The sequence below is a fragment of the Bacillus rossius genome, chromosome 7 (assembly GCF_032445375.1).
Source record: "Bacillus rossius redtenbacheri isolate Brsri chromosome 7, Brsri_v3, whole genome shotgun sequence".
Lineage (NCBI taxonomy): Eukaryota > Metazoa > Arthropoda > Insecta > Phasmatodea > Bacillidae > Bacillus > Bacillus rossius.
Window position 1 is genome coordinate 49682003 of NC_086335.1, and position 24866 is coordinate 49706868.

A 24866-nucleotide genomic window follows, 5' to 3' on the forward strand; every position below is an offset into this window, starting at 1 on the left:
ACAATAAAATTCCAGACGCTCTATCACGTGTGCCGACGACAGATGAGCAATACATAAATAAGCGCGTAGGAAACAAGGAATATATAGTAAGAGCATGTCACGCTCGAGGTAATTCAATTTTTCACTCTCTTGCTGACGCAATATTTCCGGAAGAAAATAAGGAAAGTGAAATACAAACAACCATTGCTAAACACATCCACAAAAACTGGGGTGATTACAAAACATTTTACGAAAACCTGGGTAGCCCTATATTGAACAAAGAAAAAATTATACTAATAAACATGAGTAAGGACGAGGTATTAAGTGAGCCTATATTACACGCAGCCGTGGAAATTTATCAGATAAATATTAAGATAATTGATATAGAAACAGGTCAAGAAAAAACATTCGAAACTAAAATGCCTACTCACACAATAGTGCTGCTCAAACATAACAAACATAATAAACAAGTATTCGAAACAGTAGTGTTGAACTCCAGGTACGATATAGGTATTGAACGAGATGAAGATTTACTATTTTCAGTGAACGACATTGTAAACACATCACCCTTCCAAGGAGAATATAGTGAAGACCCTCATATTCAAAAATTAAGAGTAGCCCTTACAGACCCGGAACATGCGGAGGGAAAATACATCAAATTAGCTCGGCGTTATGGAATGAAAAATAATGGGGAAATATATTATAAATTAAATACACCGGGAGGAGAAATTCAACTGACATTAGTCCCTAAAAATTTTCAACGGGAAATTATACAAGCCCACCATGATGCACTTTTAGGAGGCAGCCATTTCGGCATATTTAAGACAATTGCAAAAATACGCCAGGCATATTATTGGGATACAATGAGTAAGGACGTACAAAATTATGTCAAATCATGTGAAATTTGTCAAAGAGCTAAACAAGGGCGTGAAAAACCATCGGGTCAATTGCAACCAATTGAACCGCTACCAATATTTAAACAGTGGGCACTGGATGCCAAAGGTCCACTTACTTGTACCAGGAATGGGAACAAGTATATTCTTGTTATGACAGAATATGCGTCAAGATTTGTAGTTGCTAAGGCAGTACCAAGAATCGATGCCGAGACTTGTGCAGAATTTATCAAGGACGTTATTCTACGTTTTGGATGTCCAGACAGGCTGCTGACGGACAGAGGAACGTCATTTAATAACGAGTTAGTAACAAAACTTTTACAAAAACTGCAGATCAAGAAGCTCCAGACAACAAGTTTCAATCCCTGTTGTAATGGATTGGTGGAATCTATTAACCGTGTAATTGGAGAACAGCTGACAATATGGGCAGCTGAAGACCCCCGCGGATGGGATGAATATCTCCAATACATAATTTTTAATTATAACACGACAGTAAATTCCAGCAGTAAATACACACCCTTTTTCCTTGTACACGGGGTTGAGGCCATGCAACCATCACACGCTGTGCTTGGGAAATTTCCACGTCGGCCGGTAGATTGGGAAAAACACTTGCGTAGTGATAGAGAGCAGGCAAAAATAAATATCATGCACAGTCAAAAAACACAGGAAACCAATTTTAATAAGAAATTTAAAGTCAATACATACAAGGAAGGTGATTCCGTTTGGCTTCGACGTAAAGCTCGGCATAAGTCGCTATCATTTAAATACATAGGACCTTTCCAGGTTGTCAAGGTGTTGGGACCAGCGACAGTAGTGTTGAGAATGAAGAAAGGTAATAAAATGATCAACGACACAGTGTCAACACGTCATTTAAAGCGAGCATACATAAACCGACAATTCGTACTGTTATCAGAGTGATAATGCTCGGCCTAGTAATAAGAATAACGATAACAATGAGACAGTAAGGCAAGACAAATATATAGGATACTGATATAGCATAGTAGAGTATGTATGAACCTTATGGCATGTGTTTTATTACAGGGGGAGGAGCCAATCATGGAGTTCTTTCAGGGAATTTGGCACCTATTCATACTCAGCATGTTTGCAGTCAGTGTCGTCAGTAACAATATTTCTAGCTTTTGTACTTAAGCGTGTGTGTATTCGGAAAAAAAAATATATATAAGAGTAGGTAAGTATAATAATACAACAAGACGGCCGCAAACCCGTTCCAACCAGCAGCCAAGGTACAAGTATATATGAAGAAAAAAGCACCTATATAGGTGCAGGTAAAATAGTAAAATAGTTAATAAATCCTTATCCTATAAAATTCCCTCGCCATGGTACCAATTTTCACTCCCGGGAGTTCACGTTATGTAGCGCTACAGTGGACAAGAGTTAAGGGTCGACCCGTTTTTGTAAAATAAAATAATGGTATAAATATTGTAGATAAGTGTCCATGTCAATAACTTACTGAGATTTCGGATATGAGGAGTAGTTTAATAAAATAAATTATGATATTAGTAATAGTTAATACAATAAATTATAACTTACAGCTTATAATATAGGAGGATGACATATGCTATAGATAGTAGGGTAATGTTATTAATTAGATATACGAAAGAAAAGGATATGTATGTATATATATAAAATAAGAACATAATTATATGGAAATTGTTTTTATGTCTCCATACAAAACTTAATTTTATATTCCATTTGTGTCAAAGATATGTTCCTTTTAGATGATATAATTATTATCATTCCTTTATCAATGTGTCTGTATATTTTGTTGTCCAAAGCGGTTTGTATTGTAATTTGTATATTTTGTTATAAGTTTGTCTTAAATTTGTTTTTGTATTTATAATTTATTTCACCTTATTTTATATATTTTGTATGTAGTAGTTGTCTTGTGTGTCGTGCACAACGTTTAGACTCACTTTGAGTGTTGCTGTGAATGTAACATTGGATAAATAAATAAATCAATGATAAAGTAAAATTACGAAAAAAAAAATAAAAAATCTGGTTACCACACATATAGTCAGAGTATGTTCATATGAATTGTATTGATATATTTATAATACAACTCACATGTATCAAGTTGTTAACACGTTGATTATATTAATTTGTGTCTTGTTATGTTATATCGGTTGTATAAAAAAAAAATAAAAAATTCAATGTAATCACAAATCGGTACCCTCAGAATACTAAATAGAAATGTTATAACAACTATAGAAAGTCTCGCTGTCACACCACGTCAGGAAAGCGAATCGATCCGCGTAACCGACCGCGAGAGAAGAAAGGACACGCGGCGCTCCGAGCATGAAGGCACCTACAGGAAGATCGGGTCCGCGGCCGATGCATCAAGACACCTACGTTCCCGCTCCAAGATGCAGTTCCAGTGTCCTCTTGAACTAGGCTGAGGACAGCCTCTTAATCCAACCAGGGGGAGAGTGTTATGACTCGCTCTGAGCACTCTGGCAAGCGGCTTCGAGGCTCGCCCTGAGTCAAACACGAGGTGTCAGCAGTTTCAACACCGCCAGCGAAACAGCGACGCGAGTCGCCGAAGGCCGACCGCCGCTGCGAGAGAAAAGAGGACAACACGGAACATCAACACGGACGCGGACGGAAGAATAAAAACGACAGCCACCGTCGAGAAGGGGCTTCTTCTGGTCACCGGCGACTGGACGGCTGAAGTCGTGACGCCGGAACCACGGAGCGCCGTGTCCTCGGCCGCCGCAGTCCGTCGTCGAATTCCTGCCGCGAGCGCGACCCAGCACAGCGTGGGTAAGGAACCTGCCGAGGTGTGGTAGCGAGGCTCCCCGATAATTGTCTAAATTGGTGACCGCTAACTCTATAATAGTACGTGACATTAAATCAAGTCTCTATATTGAACTGTCTTTCATTGTTAGTCTTGAGCCCCCTATCACCCTGTCTTAGAATAGTAAATAATTGAGATCATCTTAAGGTTGAATCATAACAATATTCCTACAGGTTTCTGAGAAATTACCGTTTATGTCACATATAGCCTATGTTTATGTATCACATTAGATAGTCTATGCAGTGAAGCGGCCGCCGCAATATGATGTTTTAATTGCGTTGCCGAAATAATTATTTCAAAAAAAAAATTACGTGAGTTTCTCTTATGCCAGTAAACCCAAGTTTTATTTATTTATTTATTTAAGTATGGGGGCGCTAAGCGCCAATTTGTGTGTGACAGCACATAACCTGACGAAGAAAAAGGAACGATTACGTTTGATACACGTAATGAAAATTCCTTTTATACATCAGGTTACATGTTTTCGCACATAAATAGGTGCTTCATGCCTCCGTGCTGTTAAAAAAAAAAAATAACCGTGTCAAGGTTGATGCTTGGGTTTGGATGCACGATAGGAATTCACGTAATTTTTTTTTTTAATAATTATTTCCGTTCCACCCAGTCACGATATCCAAATACAAAATATAAACGTTCTTATATATATGAAAAACTACAGGATCATCAACGCAATTAAAACATAATATGGCGACGGCCGCTTCACTGCATAGACTATTTAATGTGATACATAAACGGTAATTTCTCATAAACCAGTAGGAATACAGAAACACTCTTAACAGGGAAAATAGAAGAACGCCTTATTAAAAAAAAAGAAAATATTTTCGGAATTTTATTCTTTCATAGTCATAAAATAATAGTACCTAATTATAAAATGAAATAACCAACCCGGGGTATGATACCAAGCCATCATCAAAATGGCCAAGTTTTCGGAGACCACGGGCGATATGATCTATGGAAAGCAACAACATAATCGCGCTTATCAACAGAAAACGTGCCGGGGCTCGTTGCGTCACAGCTGCCTCAGGGTCACAGCGCCAAAGCGGCGAGTCACCGCCACACTCGCTTCTCGACCGGGCGGCGAGGCGAAGGCTGCTGCTTGCTGGTTGAGTTGGCAGGCTCTCTCAGCCCGACGCGAGACTCCGTGTTCCAAGGTAGGTGCGCGACAGTGTTGCCAGCCGTAGCACGCGCAGTTCGGGAACTTTCGGCTACAGGAATTTCTCACTCCGGGTATCAAGGACTGGCTTCGAGCCTTGGCCGAGGACGGACGCGTCAAGCGGAGCTGCGAGATTCCAGGAACAGCCTGTTTGCTCGCACACAGGCCAGGTGGTATTCCCAGGTTTTTTTCTAAGAAGTGTAAGCGTGCAAAACAACCCGGGTTGTAGCTAACCCTACAGCCTAGCCACAACCCGGCTTAATACCGGGTGCGTGGTCAGTGGGTGTTAGTGCGTTGTAGGGTGTAACTAGCGACATGACTGACCAGTTAAGTGACGAGCAGGTGATGCAGGAGTGCATCGATGTGCCCCTGCCGAGCGACGACGAACAAGAAATGTCTAGCGACGACGGCTTTACAACAGTCGTCTCAAAAAAACAAAAAACGGGAGGAAAGGACGAAAGACTGCGCCCCCCACTGACGAACCCTGCGATCGCAAGGCAGCAGGCCGAGCGACTTCGCAAGCAGCCCGTCAGAAGGGCAAACAACTCGGCCAGTCAAACGGCCGCCAACACGTCCGCAGGTTCGAGCCCTGCCCCGCCAAACCCTGCCCCTCAGGCAAAGAAAATGCAGGTGAAACCCCTGTATGTATTTGTTGATTCTGGCCACAGCTACCCGGCCATTAAAACAGTGCTGGATGCAGCACTGCAGGAGCGCTGGTCGTGCGTCAGTCGCGGCCATGACCAGCTCATGATTCACACTGCCACCGTGGAGGAGTACCACAGGGCAGTGCGTGCACTGGAGCAGGCCGGAGTGCAACACTCTGTGCTGCTGCAACGGGACGAGATCCCGAACAAGTTTGTGTTTTGTCGAGTGCATAGCAGCACCGACAAACAATTCATTCAGGCCGAGTTCGCCGCAATGGGTCTTCCAGTGCAGAACTTCTGGTTTCTGTACAACAGGCAGACAAGGCAGCCTATAAATAAGTTAGTCGTAGAGCTCCCGAAGGCCGTAAATCCAGAAAGGATTTACGACCTGAAGTCATTCGGAGGCCTCAGCATTCGTGTTGAGGACTATCGACACCCCAAAGGCCCCCTCCAATGTGGCAACTGTCAGAGGTTTGGCCACCCCGCAAAAGGCTGCAGAGCCTCCCCTGTGTGCCGATGGTGCAGCCAAGGGCACAAAACCGAGGTTTGCCCCCAGGGAGGTGACAGGACGAAGGCAAAGTGCGCGCGATGTGAAGGCCCGCATTGCGCCAATTACAGAGGCTGCATGGCCTACAAGAGGGAGAACTGGCGTCACCTCCCGCAACAGGAGCGGAAAGACAGAGAGCTGCAGTCCAAACGCGCATTGCGCGAAAACAAGCGAGCAACAGCCGCGGCTCAAGTCCGCCCACCCCCACAACAAGCCGGCCCCTCAGGCTACTGCCCCCAGCCCCCAAGGCAGCCGTGGCGAGCCCCGAGCTACCCCGCCCCCCCGCAATGGCAGAGCCCTAATCAATATTCAGTGCTGAGCGATAGGCATGAACTGGAGTATCCTGTCTTGGCAAACCCACCCAGACCTAGAGGCCAGCCCCTGCCCCAGAGGCCCCTGAAGAAACACCATTCGGGGCACAAAAACGGTAAAGGCCGGGTGCAAGGTCAGGTGACGGATCAGCCAGGTACTAAGGCGCCACCCAACTCCACCCCTCCCCCCAGTGATTCCAAGAAAGTCGCGCCTGGGCAACAACAAGCCAGCCCGTTGCAGACTGACTCACCAACAGTAATGCCAACTGCTTCACCGCAGCTAAATCCCGCGGAGAAGCCAGCGATGGACGCGAGCGACTTTCTGAAGCTCGTAGGCCAATCGGATGCCCTTACACAGGACCCTAACCTGGCACACGTCCTGGAACCAATGTGCATTTTAATGGCTATTTGGTGTAATCCGTCCAAGTCAATAGAGGACAAAATAAAAGCCACCACGGGCTTCGTGACAGCATTAGCGGCCAGCTTTAATGCCGCACACCCTTAATTTAGGTTCTGCCATTAATACTACCCCCGTAGACAGTAGATTAAGTACCATCCTTTACTGGAATGCACGAGGAATTAGAAATAAAATAATCGAATTTACCGATCATTTAATTAAACATAATATTAGAATCGCGGCGATAAACGAAACACACTTAATTCCAACAGATCGTCTAACTATCTTAAATTACACTATTTATAGGCGCGACCGCGATACCAGAAGTGGAGGGGTTGCCCTACTAATCCACAGAAGTATACAACATAGTGAATTTCATTTACCTGAATTTAATAAATTAGAAGCTGTGGCAATTACTTTTAAAGTCAATAAACAACAAATTGTGCTTATTTAGATGTATGCACCACCGGGCAGGTCACTAACTGAAAACGAGCTGGACATCTTATATGGCTCAGCTCCCACATTCCTAGCAGTCGGCGATATTAATGCCAAACATTAAGACTGGAACTGTCGGAGCAATACAGCCAATGGCCTACTGCTGCAAAGACACGAGTCTAACAAAAATTATCAAGTACATGCTCCCTCAGAGCCCACTCACGATAGCGGAGTACTAAGGCACAACCCCGATATTTTAGATATTGCATTAAATAAGAGAGTTCAAACGGGATTCGAACTCAGAGTCTTTCACGAAATGTCGTCTGACCACTTTCCAGTACATCTACTATTCGATGACGTGGACACTGACATCAGTCCTCCGAGAAAAATTAAAGACTACAAGAAAGCTGACTGGAGAGGCTTTCAGACGTATTTAGTCGATAATTTGCCTGCAGCCGATGCTGCCAACTTCAAAACAAAAGATAACATCGAATCAGCAGTCACTGAACTTACAGTTAAAATTCAAACTGCAATTAACTCGTGCATCCCAGAAAAGGTGGTTAGATTTAAGCAAGATGAACTGCCGGTGTATATTAGGGATTTAATTTCTCAGAAAAATAGATTAAGGCGCGAATATACTCGACGTAGGCAGCGCGACATTAAAGCGAGAATGAATGAATTACAGAAAATAATTTCCGATGAAATAACTCTATGGAGGAGCAGCCAATGGGAGACGAAAGTCTCTCAGCTACAGGTGCAAGATGGTAGCACCTGGAGTATGACAAAGCGATTCCTTCATAAGATAGATAAAATACCTCCGCTACAAACACGCACTGGGTTCGCTTTTACACCGACAGACAAAGCACAAGCCTTCGCGAATACCCTTGAATTAGCCTTTCAACCTAATATCGAACCCTGTGACCCGCAATTTAATGCCAGAATATACAGAGACCTTACAATTAAACTTAATCAGCCTTTAACCTCAAAACCTTACTTAACTCAATCTCAGGAAGTTAAACAGGCTATCAGGCGTATGAAACCACGTAAGGCACCGGGAAACGATGGCATTCAGGCAGTAGTCCTTAAGAAACTGCCCGATGAAATTTTGGAATACCTAGCTCAATTAATAAATGGAATACTTAAACTACAGTATTTTCCATCGCAGTGGAAAGAAGCGAATGTGATAGTTTTTCATAAATCCGGAAAAGATAAGACACTGCCCCAAAATTATAGGCCCATTAGTCTGCTGAGTACATTGTCAAAAGTAGCTGAATGCATAATTCTACAGCGACTAAATACTCACATTAAAGAAAATGACGTACTGCCGGACGAACAATTTGGTTTTCGCAGCGCGCATTCAACAACGCATCAACTGGTCCGTATTACAGAACAAATAATAACTGCGTTCAATCAGAATAGCTATAATCTCGCAGCGTTTTTGGACATAGAAAAAGCCTTTGATAGAGTACTTCATGAAGGCTTAATTTATAAATTATATAAAACTGGCTTCCCCGATTGTTATATTAAATTACTGGCCTCGTATTTAGAAAATAGATCGTTTAGAGTCACGACAGAAGGAGCACAGTCCGATTTAAAAATAATTAAAGCAGGAGTCCCACAAGGCAGCATCTTGGGGCCGGTTTTATTCAATATTTATATCCACGATATGCCTAAGCCCGCACACCGATCAGTTCAGTTTGGCTGCTACGCGGACGATACGGTATTGTTTAGCAGATCTAGTATTCTAGAACTCGCAGCAGACAGATTACAAACCGCGTTAAATTCAATAGAACAGTGGTGCACAAAATGGCGAATTAAGGTAAACCCTACTAAATCAGAAGCTATAGTTTTTACGCGTAAACATCTCCCGCCACTTGAAGATAGACCACGACTAACACTTTTCAATGAGCAAATTCCTCACAAAAATGTGGTTAAATATTTAGGCGTACACATGGATAGGAAACTACTATGGCGCGATCACATAGAGGCGAAAAGAAAAACAGCTTTCACTAGGCTCATGACCCTCTACCCCGTCATGAGCAGACGTTTAGGTAGCTCTGTTAAAAACGGAATAATAATTTATAACGCACTAATAAAACCAATAATCACGTATGCAGCGCCGGTGTGGGCAACAGCAGCGGAATCTCACTTAATCAAGCTACAGAGAATTCAGAATAAGAGTATTCGTATTGCGACAGATGCGCCTGTGTATTGCCCCGTAAGGGCTATGCACAGAGAGCTCAAACTCGAACTTTTAAAACATTATTATTTCCGAACTGCGCAAAAATTCTATGATAAATGTGCCATAAGCAGAAATCCATATATTTCATCACTGGGCGAACAAGATCCAGAGTTGCATGGAAAATATAAAATGCCAAATTCAATCTTGGCTCACAGACCTCCGTAGTGTGCTGTGGCTGGCTGAGCGATCGGCCAATCAGTCTCCCGCGAGTTGAAACTTAAATTATAGACATTAACGAATAATTTGCTTATTCAAAATGGTCCGAAGCACGCAGGTGTAGGTTCGGCTCCCGGGAGTTCACTGCCTGTTGTGTTAGGGCTGACTCCCTATGTACGATGGGCATGGCCCGCCTGGCAGGCTTCACCTCCAGTGCCGGTTGTGTTTCTGAAAGACATGGGATTTTGAATTACAAGCTTGCAACAATGCCAGAATGCGAATAGGTCTTGACTTAATCACCTGTAACTTTATACACCGACAGTTCCTCTATATTTAACTAGTAGTATAGTAGTAGATATTAGAGATTTGTAAATTAGTAATAAGTCCTAGATACTAAGTAATAGTCATCAAAAATATATATTTCTAAAATAATAATAAAAAATCTAAAAAAAAATAAAAAAAATAAAAAAAAAATATTTTTAGTTCTTATTTTAGTTTTATCTTAAGCACTGCACGTCCATCCCTGAGTTGGGTGTTTGCATATTTCGTAACGAAATGCCTAGTTTGTAAGTCATTTATCTTTTTTCTGTTTTAGTTTCTTAGTTTTTTAGGTGCTGACTGGCGGCGGAGTGAGTGGTCAGTGCAACCACTCACCACCAGGGGCGCTTGCGTCCCTGGTCACTAAATCCAGTCCTGGATAAAAAGCAAAGCGGACTACGAGTCCAAGTTCCCAACCCCCCCGCATGGTAGACTCTTTTCTACTCTGTCCAACACTTCATCCAGACCATCCTCTGTCTCCTGTAAACTCCTACACGTAATGCATGCCAATTTGCATCCCGCATGAATGTGCCCAGGGTTTTCCCTGTGTCTATGCAGGTTTTACCTGGGCCCAACCTATCTCTAGTTATAGTCTAGATTTAAGAGTGAGGGGAGTTAGTCATGGCGCCAATCGCTGCCATGGCTGGCCAATCCCCTCCTAGCACATGATGCATGCGACCCTCTCCTTGCATGGCTAATCCCAGCATGACTAGGCGTATAGGCTTCGGCCTGAGACGCACCTAGGTCCCTCCCTAACCCGGACCCCTCCAAAATACACTTAGTTTTAGTTAGGTTAGGAAAAAAAAAAAAAAAAAAAATCTCCGGGTATCATTCAGATACATAAAAAAAAAAAAGTATAAAAAAATTGGTTGTCTGTAAAGTCGGTTTACGGACGATAGTTTAACGTGACAACGTAATAACAAAACATTGATGAAATGATTGCATACTTTTATGAATAAAATCGAATCATTTTTATTTTAATAAAAAAAGAATAAATACTTGAAATTATACTAGTAATCAGATTTTTTAAATGCAAAAATAATTAACCTTTACTGCCGAAATTGTTGTTGTAATAAGCAATGAAAACCACATTAACTTTTCACTTCACTTTATAAACAGTCGACCTAACATGTAATCAGATTGTTGTTGTAATAAGCGTATAATAAGATAATTGTTGTTGTACTAAGCAATGAAAACCACATTAACTTTTCACTTAACTTTATAAACAGTCGACGAAACTTGTTATTTATTTTAAAAACTGCCGTTCAGCTATAAAGTTTAAATATAATTATGAACAAGATTTCATATAAATAAACTGTAATCAAATATATACCATCAATTATATGAATCACCATAATTTTTTAGTCAATTGTAACATAACCTATTATTACTGCACTCGCCGACAGCGTAACGGAACACAGCGTACCGGAACAACGAGCGTAACGGAACAATGTGCGTAACGGGACACATTTTCGTGCGTGCAGCCGGCGTTCATCGATTTATTAGACGTTGTCACGTCAAAAATGCTCTCTTTTCTAACATACCCTAAATATAATAAAGACACTGTTAATCTCATAATAGCGTGAAATAATAAACTTTAATAGTTTCAAAGCAATCGTGACTACTAATAAGGTTCGTGCGTACTATTTGAAAATGGAAAAATTATAACTACTATTAAAAACTTAATTTCAAGTTGTTAAATAAATCTTTTCTGTATTATTTCCAATTGGAAAATAAACCCATTTAACTGTGATGATAACACTGGTTGTAGACGACATATTTTCTTGTGTTATATTTCTCAAGTTATTTTTATAACATATTTTTACGCTCTATCTTTTTTAAACGATACCTCAACTACATTATTATGGCTCTTATTGAAACTGTAGAGTCTTTATAATAAGAATATATAGGATACTCACACCAAAAAAGCCGCAAATAATACGGAATTCAGTTTGCAGCCAATTAAACCGTCCAAATTTTTATTTTTTATAAATCGTTAAGACCCACTGTTAACAAGTAAACATGTTCCATACGCATGCATAACCGCTATGACCTATGCAGTTATTGTTGACGTCTTTATTATTGCAGACGCGTACTTAATCTAGTCGCATTACTTTAGCAAATATATTATGTCGCAAGGTATGCTTGCGTGGAATTAAGGTACAATGAGGCGAATATGATGCTGGGAGTCACATCGAGTTGACTGAGAGGTCTTAAGGAACAATGGGAAGTATTGGAAAATTAAAAATCACGATGGCTGTTGCAAAAAAACTTTTTCTGGTTTTATTAAAATGCATAACTAAGGTTTTTTTTTAACCAGATAAAGTTGGTATTTTTTTTTGCTTGAAAATAGTTCTCTTTAGGTTATTCTGTTTATAAAGTTGGCAGCTAGTCTTTTCTGTGGTTGTGTAAAACTTAGAACAGACGGGATTTTCTCTCTCTCTTTCTCTCTCTCTCTCTCTCTCTCTCTCTCTCTCTCTCTCTCTCTCTCTCTCCATCCATCCATCCATCTATATATCTATCTGTGTTGAGCAAGAATGTGAGCTTATAAGGAGAACAAGAAAACGAACTCCAATTTCCATTATCGCAAGAACGAGAGAATGAAAAAGGTTGTGGAATGTCAGTACTGTGCAAGTTTGTGCGTTATTTGTCTGAAATAGAGCACCGTTTCGTTGTAATACTTTTTTAGAAAAGAGCTTTTACAAAATTATCTTAAATATTTCATACAAATTTAAAACATTTGCATTTTATTACAAGTCAAATATAAATAATTGAAACGGAAATATATTTGATAAAGATATAAAAATGTATTTTAATTGTAAATGTGGAAACATGCACAAGGTTCGAATTGACTACAAGTCGGAGTGTCCAAGATGTTCACCTCACTTGTTCAATAAAGACACACGAGTGTAGAAAGAATTAGATTTTATCACAATGCTGTAAGTCAACACAGTAGTTTAAGGTTTGAAATAAATAAATATACTGAGAGGTACTCCTGGGAAGAAAATTAATTATAGCAAAGCTTCTAAAAGTATCAGGATAGATCTATTTAGGGTTATAAGCTAATAACAAAATTTATAAGTATGTATCTTTAAATTAGATTAAGAACACGCTATGAAAAATTAGAATATATCCTAAGAACTACACGTTAATAAATTAATTAATTGTGGAACCTATTAGGTCAGCAGTAATTTATCAAGTAGGTACCAATTACTTAATAAAACATATGATAAGACTAAATATTTTAATCTATTAGGAGTGTTTGCTATGGAAAAAATAATCATTATCCCAAATACAGCCGTCGATTACGTATGCTTATCACAAGGAAGTACATGCTTCCACCACAGACTAAATATGGATATAGACCACCCTCGCAAGATAAGCAGTAGAATTTTACTGAGTCCATCATTGTACGGCTCATTTGCAAATAGAACTGTCAAACAAATGTCATGACGGACGACAACTGGTGCTTCGTTGAGGTTATAAAATATCGCGTCACTTTGAGGGTTAAGAAAGTGAGATATAAGTACGTAAAGGCCCCCCACACAAAACTAGCACAGCGGCCTGGCTACAATGGAAATAAACTCAACCCCATAATTTTTTTATTAAGGTTTTTTTAGCCTTAGAAACATATGATGCTGTAGTAGGAAGTGTATAATTATAAGGAAAAATAATATCAGCAGAATAAAATTCATAATAGCACAGGAGTGCAAAAATAAAATTCAGAAATCGATTTTATCTTTTTCGGGAATAGGATGGTGATGTTTATAGCTCGACTCTATTGTACGAACAAAGCAAACAAAAGAGTATTCCGCACAATCTAATCAAAACAGAGCTTGTGATTGGCCGGGGAAAAAAAACATCACGTTTTTAGCAAGAGTTAAATCTAGAGCAAACTCTACTTAGTACTAATACCGGGCTTATTAAGATGCTTATTGCAATGTACGATTGTAGTGGTCAGATTATTTACATGGAGTAACTGTGTTGTGCTTGTGAAAAGTTTATTTTGATTGTAGTTGGGTCTAAAGCTGCTTCACAATAAACCCGTCAGAATGAAGTCTAAGACGTTATCAAGACACCTGGAAATAAAGTTTAATAATACGAAAGTTTTTGATGTGCACTGATGTGCAAACATCTTAGCGTTCAGTATACGGCATTTGGTAGGAGTAATTTCGTGAATGTAACGTAAATGCAGGGGCGTAGGAACCGGGGGGGACAGGGGGGACGTGTCCCCCTGAACTTTTTGGGTGGAGGGGACTCCCCCCCCCCCAACTTTCTAGACCGTGATATTTTTATTTTATAATATTATTCTGCCCAACTTTATTTGTAATTTCTTCACTCTCAAATTTTATCTTAAGGAAACAATAATAATTTTAACATCGATGTATCCAATGGATAGATACAAAAACTGCTTAAAAAGCGCCATTTTGCACTTTTAAAATCAAAATTTTCCGGTGGAGGACCCCCGGACCCCCCGTCATAGTAAGAGGGGAATAGGTTTTCATGACATCAAAATCATCATTTGTCCCCCCCCCCCCCCAAACTTTATGAACACAGCTACGCCAATGCGTAAATGTGTAACCACGGTGCTGCCATCTGTGGCGTATGGCGCGAACTAAACATCACAAAGCCAAAAGGAAACTTTATAGTATTAACTGTTTAATGAATTTTAAAAAGACGAAAAGTATTTTAATTAAATTCCTTGTCGAAAATAATGTGCAAAGCTGGGATTTAGTATTTTTTAAAGTCTTTTTTCGCCTTTATCAGAGCCTTTTCATTATATACTTAAACATTTCGGACTGCTAATCAAACGATTCAATAGTCGACGCAGCTGCTCCGGCAGCGAATTCTGGCGGCGGGTGAGGAAACTACGTGTGATTCGCGTCAAGAAATGTAGTTGAAAATACAATTTCCGTATACTTATCACGCTCAGGTTTATTTTTTAAAGAGTTGTACGTTTGAATTTCGTCCGCGTGTTTTGTATTATACGTGTATTTGACACGCGGGAACGCATGCATATGCTCGTTACCGAGGTTAGATGTTACACATCATCGGCGAGTTATGAATATGTGACTTGATGTAAGCTTTTGGACATACGCCATTGCTAGGCACATGTATGTCTGTAGAAGAAAACTACAAAAAACCAAAAGACAAAAAAAAACACAAATTAAGCAAAAGTTGCTGTTGTCAACAGGATGTATACACCACATAATATTCCATGACAGGAATATGGTCAACAAACAAAGAAAAACAAAGAAAAATGGACTAAGAGAACGAAAAAAAAAAACACAAATGATGAACTGAACCCCAAAAAAATTCAGCGCAACAGTTGAAACGAGAAAAAAAAACACATCAAAACGAAAATACGAAAACAAACACAATAGTTTTTCCAAAACAGAAACAAGCCAGCACAACAGTTGAAACGAGACAAAAACACAACAAAAACGAAAAGCTTACATCAAAGTCATGCACTCCCATTGCACAAATCTTTCAAAGGTAATTATGAACATGTGTTGACATGTGCGTTCCAGGCGCGCCGCCATGTCTGCAGAGGTGGTCGCTGAGGTGGAGCAAGGGCTGCTGCGGGGCAAGAGGGTGGAGTCCGCGGCGGGAGGAGAATACTTCAGCTTCCAAGGCATCCCGTACGCCAGGCCGCCTCTGGGGCCCCTCAGGTTCAGGGTCAGTTTCCACCCGGGGCCATCGAGAGAAACCAAGGGACCGTGCGCAGACAATTACTTAATGTAGACTATGACTTTTTCTGACTCCACAATCTTGTGTAAAACAACAACTCGTAAATGTTACACCGTGGCCATGATTGTAAATGTGATCTGCACAAATTACATAACTTGTAAGGTTTCCTATTTATTCCATTCCCTTGGAAACCGGGCCCTGATGATTTTGCCTCCCCCCCCCCCTTCTCCCTCTCTCTCTCTTTTCTCTCTCTATCTCCCCCCCCCCCTTATTTCTCGATGGCCCTGCTCATACTATTTATTTGACAACAAAATTTGAGTGCTAAAATTTGACGAAATGTGGATTTAATTTACTCCACCAAATAAAGTTATACAAGTATGTTTCAAACAATCATGTCACGCTAAAAAAACCTTTTATAGGTCCAAGCTAGCTCTATTTTTGATTAAGTCTTCTTTTGAAATTAAAATAATTCTTCACAATGCTGGATTGAGATTTTGAACTTGTTATATATTTGTTTTTTTTACCTTTCTTAACTCTTAAAATATATGTTTTTTTCCTTCATAATATTGCTACATTTAGCATGGAAAATTGAATATTCTGTGATCTAAAAGCAAATACAGGTAAAAGATTTGATAATTTGTCATTTTGGGATAAATTTTCTTTACCTACGACATTGATACCAACATTATTTTAGTTATTTTAACTTTTATACCCTCTTTAATCGCCCATGTGTCCTTTGCCATTTTAAAGATTCGGTACTACGGAAACGTAAGCCATTTACGTTTCCGCTGAACATGAATCTGATTGGCTGATTCCGTCGGACTCAAGGCATCAAGCTTGTCAAACAAGAGTGCTCTAGTGACGCGTGCGGTGACCCTCCAACACAACATTAGTTGACCAACTTTACTTGGAAAATGTTATAAGCGAAAGTTTGACCGTGTGATAAGATCTTACGTGAAATTACTGTTAGGAACTACATAATCTATATGGAATATTATTTATGATATTTATGATTCGCTGTTAAATAAGTGAATTAATTTTTATGAAACGTGCGTGCGTACCTTATTATTTCCTATTTTAAACTTAACTATCAATTATTCTTCACCACAAAGTATCCCCTTTCCCAATTACGTATTTCCTTTTCAATCCCACTTACACGGGATAAAATAATTCAGTACCTAATCAGCTTGAAAAATATTTAAAGTGGTCATATTTATAACATGCCTTACACTGAAAAAATATGGTACTTTGCGGTGTAGAGAAATGGGAAGATAAGTTCTTGATCTCTCCTTCCCCCTAGCCCTAAAAGATTATAATGTGCTTATAAATGTACATACAGTCAGCGTTTAGGAGAAAGTCACTGCCTGTAACTTGTAAACAACGCAACAGCTAAGTTTTGGCCTTGTCAAGTTGGCAGCTGACCAAGTAACGAATGTAGTGGTGTCTAAAGTGCCACGTTTAAATTGACTGTCCACTGGAATGTTTCCTTTAGTTTATAGACACATTTGATATAGAGATATCACGTGTTTTAACATATGTATATTACAAGACTTATATGACAGTGTTTGTTAGCCAGTTTAAAACATTCTAGCATCGTCTGTGTTCCGTGATGAGGCGAATTTCTCTCTTGTACACGTCGGTTGTAACGACAACCAATCACAGTGATTCAGAGCGGAAGCAAGCGCGTCCCGAGTTGGCTCGGTCGAACAAGGAGACGACTTCCCTCTCGCAGACGGCCGCCAATCACAAGGAAGATACCGCTGGTGCGGGTGTAGGTACATTGTTGCAGTCTGGTAAGGCGTTCAGATTTTTTTCGCGGAAAATGCCTGCCCCCCTAGTAATTACCTACATCGATTGCAGACGGTTATTAGTATAGGGACCGGGCAAATTCGCGGGTTCAATGACCTGTAGGATGAACTCCATAGTCCTACGTACACTCGGTCAAATGTCACCCACTCATTGGCTGCTGTCTTGTGAGACGTCCCAACGTAGCAGCCTGTGGTTCGAATAAAGCTTTGGTCGGGTGCTTCTCATTGGCTTAGAGTCATCCAGGTGAGTTGTGAGCCAATAGCAGAGGCAGCACTGGGGTATGACTATTTGTATTTTAGCATACCGCGAAATGAATTCGCGAATTTTTCCTGTCTCTAGTTATTAGTAGAGACCTGTAAAATTCGCGATTTCAAATCCCTAAAGGATATACTCCATGATCCTCTATGCACTCGTGCAAATTACATCTGCTGATTGGTTACCGACTCGTAACACCTGTTGACGGGAATGACCGTGATTCGCTAATTCTTCTGTTAAAGATTTTTCATTGGCCCAGAGTCCTTCAGATAAACTGTGGCCCAATCACTGAAGCAAAATAATGTCAAAAGTGTTTGGACTCTATCCTATCGCGAAATGAATCCGCGAATTTTACAGGTCTCTAGTTATTAGGTAAAGTATTGTTTTATATAGCACGGGTCGAGGTAAAGACAACTGATCGGCGCGTGGTCCCGCAGCCGCCGCAGCCGGCGGGGCCGTGGGAGGGCATCAAGGACGCCACGAGGCAGCGGGCGACGGCGCCGTGCCTAGCGCTGGGTCACTGCCTGGGCGACGAGGACTGCCTCTTCCTCAACGTCTACACCCCGCAGGTCGGTCCACGCGTCGCCTCTGTGCAGCATTGTTGGCCTTGCTCATTACAAGAGTCTAGCGGCAGCACCGCTACTTCGGTTCATTTGGTCAGGATAGCTACATTAAACATACCGTGAAATCATGTAAACGGTTCCCTGGCGCTGGATAGCTACATGTTAAAAAGTTATTTGCTAAGCAACCATAAAATGATTTTACAGTATTTTTTAATGTAGCTATACTTACCTAATATAACCAACCATCCACTAAACAGTCTGTGTGGCTTTTTTTATACTGGAGAGAAAAAACGCACGCGTAAAAATAAGAAAAAACATCCAGGGGTAGGCGCTCCCGATCGGCCGACTTCGGAAAGGCTCGGCATTTGCAGCCAGTTGCAGGAAGTAGTGGTGCTGCCGCTAGACTCTTGTGCGGAGGCAGACGCGCCCTGAATGGCCCGGCCCATCAGGGCAACGGCCTCTCTTGCAGACGGCCTGCAATCACAAACAAACAATCGCAAGTGCGGGCATACCGCGTTGTAGATCAGATTTTTTTTTTTTTTTTCGCGAAAAATATATTGTCCCTACTACCCATTGATTTTTCCCCAATCATTCAGAAACTTTAAAAGGGAAGAAGATTTTAGAAACCAAAATATACAAAAAAAAAATAATTATTATTTTCCTTTTCTTTACATTATACATGCAAAAACGTATAAATGAAAAAAAAATCACAAAATCTTTTTTTTATGTTAGTGTAAATAGTGAACTTTATGTGTCCCTACTTTTCATACACCATTTAGTATATAAAACAATCACTAATATAATATAATAAGTGCTATGTGTTTTAAAATGACAGTTAATTGTTAGGTAATATAAAGTTACACATTTAATAAAAATATGTAAAATCACAAATTACGAATAAAGTGCAAATAATCCACATAGGCTACCAGAGAAAACAAAACTACTAGAACACTAGATAAATCTCATCATAAATTAATTTATCTAGCCTTATAATAATTTATTTTATTTGAATTTTGTAGGAAAAAATTATAAAGATTATTGTGAAATTGTTTTTGTGAAGTAGAGGAATATGTAAATTTATGTTCCGTTTTAGCCGAGTACGATAGTCTAGTTATGAGCTATATATTTAATTTTAAATTTACTTCTTATTTTACGCTGTTTTACCAACCACTTTTTAATGGTTAATAATAGAATAGATTTGATTTCATTAAAGCATAGCACATGATTCGATGGAATGCCTGCCACAAATAGTTTCTCCTGTGAGATCACTGGCGTTTAGTATTGAATTCAGTTTTGAGAATGTTAAAATATTTTCAATACATATGATTTTTATGTTTCACAAAAGCTCTGGCTCAACGAAGGTGAATTATCAGCAATAATCGATACAAAATTGTTACCACCTAAAAACTGCTGAATTCAAGGTGGTTTCTTTTGTTTTACAAGTGGAGTTAGGATCTTGTGACGTAATTGAAGTCACTTCTTACCTCGCCATCGCCATATTGTAACGCCCAAAACATTGCTGAAATAGTACTTGACCACGCATGGCGGTTATTAAAGACTGTTACTGTTTGTAAACAAGGATCCGGAAAGGATAACCCAATTAATTGATTGTAGTTTTATTTATAATCTAATATTCACATTGTTAATTTAATTACAACAATTAAGATATGTCTACACATTAATCGCACTTTCGCAAGTCCACCATGTACTCTTCCCTCTGCAGCTCGGCTCTACAGTTGCTGTCTCTACTGTTCGTCTCTTACCGCACACATTGATTCCAGCACACTTCTTCGCACTACTAACTCGACCGCCGTCCTTACCAGATGCTCTGGTCCCCGATGAACCCATCTTCGCACCCGAAGCCTGTCTCCCTCGCCAAGGGGTCACTCACCCTCTTCACTTCACGCCAGCCTCACAGTCGCTGTTGGAGATCGGCATCCCGCCCTGGGAAGGTCCCGTAGCCCTCAGAAGTGACGCGCCTACCTGGACACACATACGGCGTGCAGAGCTCCAGAAAACAAAATTACGCGATTTTAATACTACTCAATATATCCGAGTGAGGTCTGTTTACGAAAAGCATTTAAGATTTAGCTGAGGGCCGATAACTAGTTTTGTTTCCGGATTAAGTTTTTTAAAACTGTTTTTAGAAGATGGATAAAATACGTGTTTTCGGGGTAATTTTTAGGCATAAAACAACCGGTACAGATTCTTGAAAGCACTTAAGGGACTTGCATTACACCTTTATCTTCATTTATCCGCCATACATTGCTACGATCACCGCTCATATTTCATTGTTGTCCTATGCGCGACGAGAAGACTGCGCGCCAGTCCAGAGCCTACACCGCGCTAGAACACCAGCGAGCATACCTATCACACATCATCCCGCCTCACTAACCCACCCCTGACTAGGCGGGTTCCTTAAAAACATCCGAAGCTGTGAGAACAATGGCATCCTTGTTACACCAACTTCACGCTGTTGAGGCTCTGGGAACGTTTAGAACACTCTTAGAGTTTAGAGGGACATAGAGGCACCGCTCTAACCGGATCACCACGCAATGGAGTGACGGGCGCTACCTGTTTGGGAAGTAGGGCCATCTCGGGGACTATAACCCCCCCCCCCCCCGGCCCGCTGCGCTGGCAGGCGCGCCGGTCCGCCTGTATCCTCGAACCAGAACTGCCGTCATCCAAACCAGTCACTTCGATCACATAAAGCACATAAAGTCCTTTAAAACTGTTCCCACAATGCAAACACTACACTCGAGCCCAACGTTTTTGGGCTTCTAACCGACATGGTGCAGATCATGAGCTGAAATGGTTACCTCCCCTGGACGACGGCCGTGTTGTTCCTGTGCAGTGGCCGGCGAAGGAGCTGAGGCCCGTGATGGTGTGGGTGCACGGAGGAGGCTTCGTCATGGGCTCGGGCAACACGGACTTCTACGGGCCGGACTTCCTGGTGGCCGAGGACGTGGTGCTGGTCACGTTCAACTACCGGCTGGGCGCCCTGGGTACTGTATGCACGGCTCTGTGAACCACGACGACTTATAACCAAAGCAAGGAAACCATTGTTGTTCACGAAACACGAGAGAGTCTCAACACGTCGTCAACCTCGAAACCCTACAACAGTCGATAAATGAACTCCTGGACATCGATGGGAACATAAAAAATTAAATTATCAGCATGTAGTTATAACATAAAGTGCTGATCAATACCTATTTCAATTCACAACATTCTGCGAGAAAATTTTTAAAATACATTATTGCCCTAGAAAGACGCGATTTAACAAGAATTTGATCGTAAGAATTCATAGAACTAACCTTTGGATAATTTGTTAGGAAAGAAAAACCATCGTTGTAAATTAAGTTTCAGATTTCCTTGAAAACTTGTGTGAAAGAGTTTATTTTTCAAATTTATCGGGGAATGTCGTGGAAGCTATTATTACGTACTCCCCATATCCCCCCTTTTTTTCAAGAGGAGTTAGTTCCCTCTTCAAAATGTTATGCCCCTTTTAAAGTAAATGGCATATGGCCCTGCAAAGCATAGGACAGTCGTTATTACTGTCACACGGCCCGATGTGTGCCCAAGTAGTGTTTAAAATCAACACGATATACAGCGCTACTATTCGTAACCAGTTATTTTGTAAATTCATAGAGCGCGTTAATTTTTATATTTAAAAAAAAACTTAAATGTTTATGATGGATTTAAATGTATGAAATAAATAATAAATAGTAGTAAAAAGCATGAATTATTATTTAATATTATTGCTTGTTTATTTTTTTAATGTTTTTAACTAAACATTCAGGCATTAAGGCATTTATTATTAAAAATATACTCTACTGATAGTTATCTAGTGCCTCCGTTCGAGCTTCAAAAAACCGGTGACGATCGATTTTTTGAACACATTCTATTATCACACACGTTACTTAACTGATATATTTATAGACGGCAGTGTAGTCGGTGATTGTATGCATAAAACAAGGAGGGAGATACAGTGGAAGCTGAAAAAAAAATGTTTTGAGCGACTTGTGATGCTATCTGTTGTCCAAGAAACACTTAGTACTTATGTGTAATAAGAAGCATTTTATACATACATAAATGAGTAGCAGATGTACATTTCTGGTATGCCACACAATAAAATATGTTGCCACCAAAATAAAATTGAATTGCTTGCCCGATAATAGCTGATGCATTACTTCTCACACTCAATGCACCTCTGTTAGTAATATATTACGAAAGCTGCTATCTATCGGGTGGGCCCGGAACTACTTCAAAGTTCTCCCGCATGACTGAACGTGAGGTGGTGGGGTGCAGGAAAGACAAGAGTCTAGCGGCAGCACCGCTACTTCCTGCAACTGGCTGCAAATGCCGCACCGCTCACGCTCGTTCCGGGACCGGCGGCGCAATCCCGCAACGAGGCTGGGTTCACAATTAAAAAAATTAAGCGAGTGCATAGAAAGCCATGCACACGACCTGTGCACACGACCTGTGCGAACTGCGAAATCGGTTCACAATTGAATTCTTACTGTTAATTTCAGCCAATGAAATTTCGTGAACTATGCGACATCTGTTAGCAGTGTTAGTAAATAAACATATTAACTTTCAAAATAACGATAATACTATTATTATCTCGACATTTTCTTACCGCAATATGGTTAATAAATATAAACATATTTCTAGTCCCGCCAAAAAAAAAAAAAAAACACCCTGCTCTTCTCTCATTGGCTGTTGTGCCATGCGTACGCGACCGAAATAAAATATATTCATTTCACTCCTATGCGCACGACCTCGCTCCCATGCACACGACCAACTTTCTGCTATTGTGAATCGTTAGGTTAGGAAACATGGCGTTCATATCCTATGCACACGACCTACTGTTACTGTTACTGTTATTTTTTCAATTGTGAACCCAGCCTAAGCCTTCTTTTCACTGAGAGCAAAACGACCGATCGTGCATCTTCGGTTTTTTTTTGGTTCATTGTAGATAAATATGGAGGTGTTGTTAAAAGGAAATACCATAAACAAGGCAACGGTATTTATTTGTAATTGTTTTTAGAGGAAAATACCTAATTGAAGAAACGTACTTCGTGGATTTGTCTTCCACAAATATTCTAGGGACGCAATTTTACGCAACTTGTAATTTTCAGGTAAGGACACGATAACTAATGGTCAATTAGGTTAGGTTAGCTACATTATAAATACTTAAAACATTGTGGACGGTTTATTTGGTTAGGATAGCTACATTAAAGATACTGTGAAATCATGTAAACGGTTTCCTGGCGCTTGATAGCTACATGTTAAAAAGTTATTTGCTAAGCAACCATAAATTATTGATTTTACAGTATTTTTAATGTAGCTATACTTACCTAATATAACCAACCATCCACTAAACAGTCTGTGTGGCTTTTTTTATACTGGAGAGAAAAAACGCGCGCGTAAAAATAAAAAAATAAAACATCCAGGGGGTAGGCGCTCCCGATCGGCCAACTTCGGAAAGGCTCGGCATTTGCAGCTAGTTGCAGGAAGTAGCGGTGCTGCCGCTAGACTGTTGTAGGTTGAGTTCGCGGTCTCGCAGCTGCGTGGTCGTTGATGCGCGCGCAGGCTTCCTGCACCTGGAGGGCAGCGACGCGACGGCCAACAACGGGCTGCGCGACCAGGTGCTGGCGCTGGCCTGGGTGCGGGACAACATCGCTAGCTTCGGCGGGGACGCGAGCCGCGTCACCGTGTTCGGCGAGAGCGCCGGCGCCGTCAGCGTGCACGGCCTCATGCTGGCTCCTTCGGCGGCAGGCAAGCGCTCGAATAGGGCAACGAATTCCTTACCGAAGAATTCCGAGGGAATCGGTCTAACATGCTGCATTGTAATATAATATAAAATAAATGACCATTATTTTGATAAAAAATGTACTACGGAACGCAGGGGTCTAGCCAGGGGGGGGGGGTTAGGGGTTCAACCCACCCCCCTTAGCTCCAAATCTTTAATTAAATTTCTTATTCATCACTCAAACAATTTCATATTACAAATTAATAAAAAAAATTACCATTACAATATTTAAATTTAAGTACCGAAAACTGCTAAAAATAGCACTATTTTACACCTTTAAATCCAAATTTTCCCGGGGGAGGACCCCCGGACCCCCCGCTTAATACGGGGAGAGGGGGGGGCCATGCATGCTTCTTAACAACCCCCCATACCACAAATCCTGGCTACGCCACTGACGGAAAGTAAGAAAATGGTGTAATATTAATTAAAACGTGCACAACTTGTTTAATTATTGTATTTTTATATAATTTAATAAATAATTTTATCATGGTGGTGGCAGCGATGACAATTCAAATTTTATTTATTTAGTGTGTTTAGCAGTTGGCACAATTGGGGTCCGTACTTCGGGTATGTTCGGCAAACAAATGAGCTCGATAAGGTTCGCTCGTAATAACATTGAGTTGAAACTCTTATCCTTTACATGCTCTTTGAGAACTCCCTCGCCACCGGCTCGTTCCGCCTCGCCACACCCGGCGCCATCTTCACCTCCCGGCCCCGTTCCATCCACGTAGACCCTGCCTTGGACGGGAAGCTACATATACCGATTTTCATTCATTTCACTGTTATTTATGGACAGAAACTTAAGTTTCTGAAGAAGAGAAAATCAGT

At 40.7% G+C, this 24866-nt stretch overlaps 1 protein-coding gene across 1 annotated transcript in view; it reads left to right on the forward strand.

Moving 5' to 3' along the window:
* Positions 1-4744: 4744 nt before the first annotated feature.
* Positions 4745-24866, forward strand: part of LOC134533991 (acetylcholinesterase-like) — a 29369-nt gene continuing 9247 nt past the window's right edge. The window contains exons 1-5 of the mRNA XM_063371870.1: positions 4745-4853; positions 15437-15584; positions 18098-18229; positions 21078-21228; positions 23819-24004. Coding sequence (XP_063227940.1) covers positions 15447-15584; positions 18098-18229; positions 21078-21228; positions 23819-24004 — 607 coding nt within the window. The 5' untranslated portion in view covers positions 4745-4853; positions 15437-15446. The remainder of the gene's footprint in view (positions 4854-15436; positions 15585-18097; positions 18230-21077; positions 21229-23818; positions 24005-24866) is intronic.